This window comes from Nematolebias whitei, chromosome 6, assembly GCF_014905685.2.
Source record: "Nematolebias whitei isolate Nwh7 chromosome 6, NemWhi1, whole genome shotgun sequence".
NCBI classification, from domain to species: domain Eukaryota; kingdom Metazoa; phylum Chordata; class Actinopteri; order Cyprinodontiformes; family Rivulidae; genus Nematolebias; species Nematolebias whitei.
Window position 1 is genome coordinate 12,589,556 of NC_056503.1, and position 11,760 is coordinate 12,601,315.

At 40.6% G+C, this 11,760-nt stretch overlaps 1 protein-coding gene across 1 annotated transcript in view; it reads right to left on the bottom strand.

The window, feature by feature from the left end:
* Positions 1-11,760, bottom strand: part of hip1 (huntingtin interacting protein 1) — a gene marked incomplete in the record, with an annotated part of 62,246 nt that overhangs the window by 30,860 nt on the left and 19,626 nt on the right. Inside the window, 2 exon segments of the mRNA XM_037677397.1 lie at positions 39-181; positions 1,088-1,151. Coding sequence (XP_037533325.1) covers positions 39-181; positions 1,088-1,151 — 207 coding nt within the window.

Genomic DNA, 11,760 nt, shown 5'->3' on the forward strand with positions numbered 1-11,760 from the left:
TAATCCGGTGTACGACGGGTTGTGTCGTCTTTACTTACGTTCGGGTGTCCGTCTCGCAGCAGCTTGTGGAAAACGTGGCAGAACTTCCAGCAGAGCACTGCGTTGCTGGACAGGGGAAGCCGGTTGACTGCAGCCCAGAAAGTGTGAGCCCCTTTCTCATGATGGGTCCCCAAGATGCAGGGTGGCAGCAACGGTCAAGGAATACAAGGTGCTCTTTGGTTTTTTTGTTTTGTGGCGGTGGTGAGGCGCTGCTTCGTTTACTTATTTTTATTTCCCAGATCACTCTGAATCTCTTTATATCCCTCTAACATCCTGAGGAAATATCTTCACATTTTCTATAAATCTACTCATAATACTACAAATAAATAAATAAATAAATGTTATCGTCTCTTGTTGCTAGAAGACACTGGCAGCTTCAATTAGGATGACAACGCTGGGTCAGATGATGCTTTTTGTAACTGTACAAACATACAAGACACACATTTCTGTTTAAACAATCTTACTTTGGAGAAATGGGCTCTTTCTGACCACACTGACGAGCTAAGCACTGGTCTGACCAGGGCTAAAACCAAAATCAATTACTGCTAGCTTAAAACGACTAGTATGAAATAATTCACTGCAGTTCATTCAAATGCCATTTTAAAAATATTTAAATTGCTTTAAAATATCACATTATTCAATTAGTCCAGCAGAAAAGTTAAAAGTTTCTTGCCTCAAGTGCCCCAGACTGCATCAAAATGGCTACAGCTAGCTGCCACTGCAGCTACTAATGTTTAAAACCCACAAAAATGTATGTAATTAACTGTGTAATGCAACATTATGGTAATGTAGACATGTACTAAACGGTGTTTATGATGCATTATCACAACCAAAAACAAAGGAATCTTAATTATTCTCACCTCTTTTTGTACTCTGAAGGTTTTTGATAAAACAGCTTTTTGTATGATGACGAACAATTAGATGTGCATCACATCCACATGATGGGGTCTCGCAAAGTTTGTTGTTTTGCACTCATGTAACCCTCAGACTCTGCACGCACATGAAAAAACAAACAATTCCTCGCCGCACGCAGACAATATGAGGATATTCCTGGCATGCTTCTCTTTGACAGCGACCTCCTGTGTGTTGATGGCCTTGTTGATGCTGACAGCCTGGAAAGAAGAGAACAGGAACACCTCAGCCTTCGACTCCTCACTCAAGCATCTCATTATGAACTTGACATCTTTCCACCGCTCTTTTCTTCCCTTTTTTCCACACTGTGTGAAATAGGAAGAAGCAAGGTTGTTGTTTTAAAGAGAAGACTGACTGACCCATTTTCTGAAGAGTTAGTATTCACGGCAGCAGCTGAGAGGTCTGAGCGTTACAGCCTGTAAAGCTTCTCAGCCTCAGCGAGCTGATCGGTGAGAGATGTGACAGAGCATGAACACAGGGCCAGAACATTGTGTGTGACTTCTCTTTCATTAGTCTGTGCTTGAGTTATAGGATCCGACGACATAAAACAAACAGAAGCACCGAAGCCGTGGCCCCATAGGCTTTAGGAAACGTTTAATGTGGGGAAGGCAAGCACCAAGACTACTTGAAATGGCTCCAAGCCAACAAGCCATGTGTGGAGGAGCAGAAGAGTATCTGTAGTGTGAAACCTGTTCAGCAGAGCTCAGATTATCAATAGGGATGCACGATATTGGATTTTTGGCCGATATCCGACATGCCGATTTGTTAAAACTTATTTGGCCGATAACCGATACAGATGTTTCAAATACTTTCCTTTGTCAGAACATATTCCTCTTATTTAGGCTTATTTGCTACAAAAAATGTGCAACATCTGTAACAGCTGGTGACATATATTCAGTAACAGCCATATATATGCATAGCCCTTTGACTTATATTAAATGAAAAGTGTTAAATGTTATTTATTAGCATTAGCCGCCTGTGATGCTGTCTCACTTGTGGAGGCTTGTTCCAGGTTCCTGTAGCTGCAGTGTGGGATCCTCTGCACTCTTGTACACGAAGGACAGACTTTTTAAGTTCAAAGTTTTTGTCTATCCATTGTGCTGTAAGACTAATCATGCTAACGGGGCTAACACGACGTCCAAATGTCTGTGGTAAAACTCACCCAAGTGCTATCGGCTATTAGCTTCTCAATGACATCAGAAATGACGGCTTGTAACTCGGGTAAGGCTACGTCGGAAAAACATCTCCAACTGGGGACGATGTAGCGAGGCTCAACGTGGTCCATAAATAAACGGAATCTGACATCCTCAACAAAAAAAACCTTCCACACCACTGACATTTTGACTTCTTCCTCTCCGCCGTGATCAGATCAGGTAGGTGCGCGTGACGTCATCACGTTGTGTTGGCACTGCAGGCTTCCCTGTCACTGGATTGTCCTACAAAAACAATGCCTTTTATATCGGCGAGTTATTTTGATGGACTGGCCCGATGTCCGATATTTAACTTGAACGCTAATATCGGCCGATACCATGCCGATAATATTGTGCATCCCTAGTTATCAATATTCATAAAAAAGGTCAAGAGGTCATACAGTATGATCATACAGTCAACATTAGTTTACAATTAACTGAATTCTCTGTTCAGATTAAGTAAACCCATACAACTCTTAGTCACTGTAATGAGTTGAAGTGTGTTCTGTAGAAAGGTTTTAAATAATTTCTTACCTGATGGAAATAGCTCTTTGAATGACCTGTTTGGAAAAGTTATTTAATTTCAAGTAGACTGATGAGCAAACGGCTAGTCAGAGCTGAGTTGAGACCAAAGTGCATTAATGTAGGCTCCTACCTTCTGTACAGTAGTCCCTCACTACTTCGTAGTTCGACTTTCGTGGACTCACCCTTTTGCGGTTTTTCAAAGTAAGATTGAACACAAAGAAAAAAGTACTCAACACACGATTGTCAACTTTAATATTACTCAGGTGATTGGGACAATATGGGATACTGTACAGTAAAAAGTTAACGAAAGAATACAATACTTTGGACAAATGCCACCATTTTGTATTTTTCTCTCAATAAGCCTACACCGTATCACCACTCATAAGGACTACATTTCCCAGAAGCCCCGTTGCCTTCTGCGGAAATACGTAGATGGAAAGTTCTGATCTGATCCGAAAAAGTTTGGTCATTTACGGTGACTACGGCGCCCAGCAGATTCAGAGAGCCACACGGAACCAGACCAGAGCCGGACCCACAGAAGCATCAGCGAACCCGACAGCTGGTAGCCGGCCCACAAGGACTTTCGAGCAGGGCGCATTAACTGTAGGTCCAGCATTTTCTCTGGAGCCCAACGCCACTACCCTGAGCCAGAGAGCCGTCCAGAACTGGCAGGGAACCAAGTCGGAGCGGAACTGAGCCGCTGCTGTTCTGCAGAGCTGGTGACTGAAATTTAGTAGCTACATATACGCGTGTTGTTAAAATGACGTCGGTTTAAGAGCTTAGAGCATTGCAAGAGTGTGGGAAGGGTTTTGAAAGCCTTAATATATATATATATATATATATATATATATATATATATATATATATATATACTTAGATAAATATAAAGTCACTACTTTGCGGATTTTCACTTATTGCGGCGGGGTCCGAAACGTAACCCCCACAATAAAGAGGAACTACTGTACTCAAATATAAATGATTTCATAGTGATTCAGCTGAATGCTATTTTAAACCTTTACAATGGCATCAAATGTGCACTTTACAGTTACTTACATAGAAATATTTGGTGATTTGCAAGCAGAAATAGAAGCGCTGAACTTTTGGTGCAGCTTGCAGCACTTCTGAGATATATTTTCAGACGGGAGTCGTTTTAAGACTAGAAAAACCCGCGCTGTTCTTAGCCCCTCATGAACTAGCTGGTCGCTCATCAACCCAGTCAGGATTAAACTCTTATTTGTCCAAAATTAAGTCGTTCGAGGATTCAAGGTTTTTATTTGTCATTCATTTGTTCAGCCATCAATAACAGGTAAGATATGAGCTGTTCATTACATTTCTCACAGAACCTTTACTTCAAAAACCGCCTGAATCATCCAAGAGCAAAGCATTTCAAAAATGTGCCATTTTGAACAAAAAAAAAAGACTGAGAATAAATTTGTGAAATACCCAAACCATTTATGTTTACTATTTGTAAACTAGATACATCTTGTTCAAAAATGTGTAATACCCACTCCCATACTTCTCTGTTGAGCATAAATTAATAAAAAAATAAAATAAATTCCAACAAAAAATGTTTGCTGGAGCTGATTTTTATCTTTGGATTGACCATTTGGGGGAATACTAAAAATAATCGGAGAAGTTATGAAGCTTTGACTCAAACGATAACTGCCAGCACAAAACACCAACAGGAGGACGTTTCCGTCAAGATCACAGCTGCGCACATGCAGGGAAGAAATGTTCTCTCTCCTCTCGACATTTCTTTACGTTCCTTAAGGTCAGACAGTCAAACGATAAAATCAGTCAGAAGAAACAAACCATAAGAACGTTTTCAACACTGCGTCCAGTTCTAGGCCAGCATCATTTCAGAGCTTGAACAGCTTCAGTTTTTCCAACAGCATCTGGTCCACATAAATAAAAATCTAAATAATAAAAAACTTTAATCTCAATCACAGAGTGGAACAGAAACTGAAACGCCAGAGACAAGTGTCTGTCGATACCGTTTGCATGGCATCATGAACTGATGGCGAGCCAGTTCAGGTCAGGAGAAGTTCTGTTTCCTAATCTCCAGAGTCTGCTCCTCCTCCTTGAAGTGAGCTGTTCGGACAAACAGTTCCCCAAGAGGAGGAGAGCTGGAGGAGGAGAGGGCCAGGAAAGAGGCTGGGATAAAGAGAAGAGGAAAGCAGGGACAGTTTGGAAGCGCCGATCGCTCACAATAAATGAGACGAGACAAATGGGAGCCTAGCATCACAAGAAGAAAGTCCGGCACCGTTCTGTCAGCAGGAGGTGGACGCCGTTGTGAAAGAGACTCCATGCTCAGTTTGGGGAATCCTACGTCTACACTCAAGATACACCCATCAATGTTTCCAGGCCAATTCTGATTTATGCAAAAAGTCGACCTGCTAGAACCAGTATTTTCCTCCCAGAAACTAGACAAGCATTTCTTAAAAGGAACAAAGTTCATGCTCAAAAGAAAAAGAAACCGTCCAGATGACCCGACTGAGAATTACTGGATTTCTTAAAGGAGTACGTGATGCTGTTTATACCAGAGTTTCAAACAAAAACACTTTTATTTTGATCATCGTTTTGGTCAAACCTGAGAAATTAATATGTGTGCGTCCTCATTCAATACCTTCCAAGAAGTGTCAGCTCTCAAAGTCTGTGTTAAGGATGACCTGCAGCTACTACCACGACAACATTTTGCTCCCTCGATGTAAAATTGATTGAGTTGGAGTCAGCTTTGTTTTGGCTCATGCCAACGTTTTGATTTGAGGTGATTCTAAAACGTAATAAGTTTCGTTAAGATCTGTCCTGTGGTTTATGAGATATTTTGCTGACAGTGTTGACTTTTACCAGGTAATGGAAAAGTTTTATGCAAAGATGTTATGCAATATGTAGCACCAGTAGCATGTGTTGGGAGTGATGCTATGCTACTACCACACCATATTTTAACTCAATATCTGTCATTTTGGGGGGACTTCTAGTCATGTTTGTGTTTTTTAATGTCAATTTGTTGTGGCGGCCATATTAAACTATGCCGAGTTTAAAGGTTTAATCTTTAATCTCATCTTCTGTAGCATTGTGCTGCGTGATCAAACTGCACACTCAGAGTGGCCTTTTATTGTGGTCACCCTAAAGCACACCTGTGCAACAACCATGCTGTCCCATCAGCATCTTGATATGCCTCACCTGTGAGGTGGATGGATTATCTCTGCAAAGGAGAAGTGCTCACCAACACACATTTACACAAATCTGTGAACAACATCTGACAGAAAAAGGTATAATGTGTACATTGATAAGTTCTTAGATCTTTGAGTTCAGCTCATGAAAAATGGGAGCAAAAACAAAAATGTTGCATTTACCAGTATATTTTGTTTAGTGTACACACACACACACAATGGTGGCCATCTTGAATTTTGACATGGTAACCCAGTTATTTGATAAAGACTTGTTACTCCTCGGTACAGCCACACATCTAAACAGAAGACAGCATGTTACTTACTTTTGAAGGTGGCAGCCATCTCAGATTTTGGCATGGCAATTCAATTTAATTAAAAATAATTAATTAATTTCACATTAAAAACGTTACTAGAACCACCTTCTTCCACCTGCGTAATTTCACTAAAATTAGAAACATCTTATCTAAAAATGATGCTGAAAAACTGGTCCATGCATTTGTCACGTCTAGACTGGACTATCACAATGGTTTATTATCTGAGTGTCCAAATATTTATTTAAAACGTCTTCAGTTGATCCAAAATGCTGCTGCCAGAGTCTTAACTGGAGTTAGTGGGAGAGATCATATCTCTCCAGTTTTATCTTCTCTCCATCGGCTCCCTGTCAAATCCAGAACTGAATTCAAAATCTTTCTTCTAACCTACAAAGCCCTCAACAACCTAGCTCCATCTTATAGTTCCATATTTTCCTAACAGAGCACTTCACTCTCAGACTGCAGGTTTACTTGTGGTTCCTAGAGTTTCTAAAAGCAGAATGGGAGGAAGATCTTCCAGTTATCAGGCTCCTCTCTTGTGGAACCAACTTCCAGTTTCTGTCTGTGGGGCTGACACATTGTCCAGTTTTAAGACTGGGATTAAGACTTTACTTTTTTAAAATTTTATTTTTATTTCTTCTTCTTTCGGCTGCTCCGTATTTTTTTAGGGGTCACCACAGCGAACTAAGTTGCACGAAGACTTAAGACTTTCCTTTTTGATGAATCTTATAGTTAGGGTTGGTTTGTTATTTGCTATAGACTTAAACTACTGGAGGACAAATTGACCTCATTTCCTTAAATGAATTGTTAAAACTGAATAGTTTTCATTTGATATTATTTCTATCTTAACATGCGACTCTTGACCTGCCTGCCATTGTGTATCCGTTCCTCCTTCCTGTTCCTACCAAACCCAGCTGGTTGAAGCAGATGGTCACTTGTCCTGAGCCTGGTTCTAAAGGTTTCTTCCTCATGAAGGAGTTTTTTCTTTCCACTGTCTCCTTCATGTTTGCTCAAGATGAGAGTCTGTGATGGAGTTAAACTCAAAGCAGTCTGCTCCTCAGATTAATAATGTTAAATTATTATTTTATATATGAATGTTTCTGTTCAGTGTCCTGAGACGACTTCTGTTGTGACTTGGCGCTGTATTAATAAACTGGATTGAATTTACGATGGGGAACTTTCTTACACCTAGACATACCGCCACGCACTAAAATGTTAGTCAGCACCTGATCTTGCATATAGTGACTGGATTGTATGTTGTAAATGACTTTCAGCTACTACCACACAAAATTTTAATATCTGCTCAAAATCTGAACATTCACTGAGGTATAGCCATTCCTGGCCCGGGTTAATTACGGCAATCCTGAACTGGGTTGTACCCGAAAGTAAATCTGTTGTAAATGTACACACAATTACTTTCAGCAAGTTTCCTCAAAATCTGTTCAGTGATTCATGGGATGTTTTCGAACGGCACAGGCAAATGAACACACACACACACAGCAAGGGATGATTGAGCAAACGCCAGTGCAACTGGTTCCCACATGAGGATGACCCAGTTAGCCCACAGTGAGACTTTGTACTTGGTGCTTGGGTTGAATGGGAGAGCCAGCTGCCTGAGACTCCTGGTGTTGGCTGAGGTGGTCTCTTTTACAAGCCAGTGATGTGAGATGAAATCAGTGGTGAGGTATGCAGGTGATTAAAAAAGGTAATCAGTTATTTAAGAGGAGTCTGTGGATTGATGAATGTTGGCAGGTATTTACGCCACGCTGCCTTCATCCCGTTCTTGTGGACCCTTCTTTGTTTCTCTCCTCACAACTGTGATCAGGATTTAATTAATTACTCACCAGCGGAGTACAGGAAACCCATTTACCTCTTCATATTTCAAACAAGGAGTTACTGATAGTGTTAAAAAAGATCTGAGCTCCAATCAGGTCCTCTGCAAGAAAATAAACGGGACTGCATTGATATGCTGATCATAGCCTGAGCATGTCTACCGAAGAGGAAGCATCCTCTGCCTGCTAAATAAAACGGCTTTCACTCCCTGACTCATAGGCACTGCTCTTCCACCGAGTGGCTCCGCTCACTCACAACAGCATGGGATTCATTTGTGAGAATCGGATTTCAGGTCCGTCCTGCAGACATGTCAGGGTCATAAAGCGTAGACACAAAACAAAGCAAAACAAAACATCACATTTTTGAGGAATAGTTCAAGTCCACAACAGGGCGTGGCAATTTATAACTTAATGTGGGAAATGTGACCTTAGAGGAGAGGAATGAGAAAGGGGAACTCTAGAAGCACTCGTTCCCAGAGTTGCATTCTTATTAAGGTGGAGTCAGCAGCCTTAAGTGACCCCGATCGTGACGAGGTGATAAATGTTCAGTTGTGCTGTGCGCAGGGGGCAGGAAGGCAACAATAAGCACTGATAATGTGTCAGTGAGACCTGCTGTGCAGGTGTCAAATGACAAAGTTTGAGTCTCAAGTCAGTCTTCATAATGAGGGGGAGGACACACTTAGCAGGCATTTTGATGAAGAGGCGTCTCGGTGCTCGTAAAGACGCACAATGTAATCTCACTACGTACTGGAAGGTTACAGTCTAGTTCTCATGATGTGAATTATACAGAGAGACGATGTTAGAATTACAGAGTTGTGGGCTGTCCAAAGATGGTTTTTATTTTCATTTGATGTAAACGCTACTTTTTATGTTCTCATAAACTACTAATGACACGATCTAAGATGAATGCAACGCACATAAAAAAAGGATTCCAGCCATTGAACTCGTCACCAAACTAAATGAAGTGTGAGAACAAAGGGCATTTTCTCTAAAATGTTGTTTCTGTTAAAAACACGTTTAATATCATGTCTCCTGGCAACACGACCAGCTACTGTAGTGTGCGCAACAGGTGAGTGGTGAAGGAAGGAAAACAGGAAACACAAAACGGCCTGAGAACGCAGCAGTCATGTAGTGATGGAGGAACGTCACTGTGGCCGTGGCTGTGGGGTGGGAGTGGGGAGGCTGGTACAACAAGCACTCAGTCAGGCTTCCTGCCTTGGCACACCCCGCACTGCCCATTTCCTGCCTGCTGAAAAATGCCCTGCTCCATCACGCCACTACCCCCACCTTTAAAACCTGGCTCAGTCAACCCTGACGGGCAGCAGCTGAGACCCGACTCCTCGCTCTGTCATCATATCCAGCTGGACCCATGCAGGTGTCTGTGTGTGAGGGCACACAAAACCTCTAGATGCTGACCAGGAAGAATATTAACAAGATCCTAATATCACAAATATAGATAATTATTACATGTTAAGACGCTTGTCTCCAACATAAAATACATCAGCAGTAAGTCATAAGCACCAATTAAATAGGCAAGATTCAAACTTACTGAGGAGTAAAACTAAACAGAACAATACGGCTCTTTTGAAACGAGGTTTAATGTAAAATGTTACGTATTAATAATGTTATACCTGCTGTAAATGGATATTTTAATAACCCGAGTTTTGAGAAATTAAGTTTAAATTTGACCACATCGACGAGTTAATGGCTAGCTTGAGGAAAGCTGAGACCAAAGTGGATTATTGCTGACTTAATACATGTGTAGTTTTCAAAAATCTTACAGGACATCGCTGTAAATTTACTGCAAACTGTAAAAATATCATACTCCTACAGGAAGTGCTGCAGGACGCACCAGAAATGCTACAGCTAGCCGTTGCTAATGCTGTTTGTGCTTGTTAATAACTGTAAAACACATGATAACTGTGCTACACAAAATTTATGGTGGTATAAATAGTTCAAAGAGCTATCTACAACAAGCAGGATATATATATATTTTATTAAACCTTTATTTAACCAGATAAAAACCCATCAAGACCTCTTTCACAAGGGTGACCTGGCCAACAACAGGCAGCAGCAGCACACGTCATAAAAAACTAAACAATAATAATTTAATCATAATAGAATAATGATAATAGAATACCGTTTAAACTGAATCCAACATTTTTCAGTCGGGTCATCTGGACGGTTTCTTTTTTTGTGCTGAAACGTTTCGCCTTTGATCCAGAAGGCTTCATCAGTCAAGGAAACGCACAACAAAACTGATTCTTCCTCCAACAGCTTCCTCCAAAGTGGAACAAACCAGTTCTGCTTGTGATAAAATGGTCTCTTTGGTACGCCCCTCCTCCATTGCCGGCCCTCTTCCTTGTTGACAGTGGTGTCAAACTGGTTAAAAACAACAAAGTCCATGCTCAATAATCCAGGTATAAAACTGTCCAGATGACCTGACTGAAAAATGTTGGATTTTACACCTGGATTATTGAGCATGGACTTTGTTGTTTAAACTGAATCATATTTTAAAAGGTCTGATTTAAAAATGTACTCCTAATTTAGCATGAGAATGACAGACAACAGTCTGAGCACTGGTTTTATCGAAAAGGAACCAGCTTCATCTGGAGCAATACTGGTAAAACATTTAGATTTCAGAGCTAACCAAAACAGACTGCTTTTATTTTTTGGGTTAAAAACAGAGGAAATAGAGATTTTACTAATAATATTCTGGGCGACTCCCTTTATATAAATAAAAAAAAAAAAACTTAGATTTACTTCTTCAAAGTTTGTTTATCGTTCTCAAATATCAAAATAGTGTCATAATTATATGTAGTTAGTCTATGGCGGAAAGATTTCTGACAAAACAAAAACATATACGAGCTCTTTAAAAACACCACCTGACCCACTAAGGTTTGACAAACAACTAAAAATAAGTTCAAACTACATCCGAACGTTACTAAACTGCTTTCACCAAGACAAACATCCTCCAGCTGTGCAAGTTTCAAACTCATTGAACAGCACATCTCATGGCTGAAACTGAAATAAAATAAAAAACTATCAGTCCGCATCTCTTGAAAAGAAGTCCGGCTCACACGGTGGAGAATAAAACTGTGGAAAACATGCTTTTTATTTTAAATCAAGTGTTTGTCTTTACACACGGGAAAAGACAACAGTGAGAATATAGACATTCAACGATTATTACGGGAGACAAAGAAGACGTCTGAATGTAGATCAGAACTATTTTCAGCTCTGTGACCAGAAGTGTACTTTCTTTTTCCATCATTAAGCAGCATCAACCCACTCGTCATTCTAAATACGATGGGCTGCTCAGGCCGGGGCTGACAGGAGGAGGATTGTTTTCCTCTGAATCCGATGAGCATCTTCAAGCCCATTAATAACAGAGCATTTGGTGATGCAGATAAGCCCAGTGGGATGATGGCGTCTCTTAAGAGCCCATTAGCAAAACATAAAAACAAAGAGCTTCAGGCTGTTTGAAAAGTGCGACTTCAGAGCATGGGGGTACTGTTTGAGGGCAGTAGCTGGTTAAAGATAAAACACGTACAGTAAATACGTATAGATGTAAAGTATAAAAAGATCTGAGCATCAGAAAATCTGCCTGATAGTACAATAGTCCCTCGTTTATCACAGGGGATCCGTACCCTGCAGCCCCGCGATATGTGAAAAAACACAAAGTAGGAATAGTAGTACAAGTACAAGTAGTAAGTGGTAGTTTATTTTAGTGTAATATATACAGTGCCTTGTGAAAGTATTCGGCCCCCTTGAACTTTTC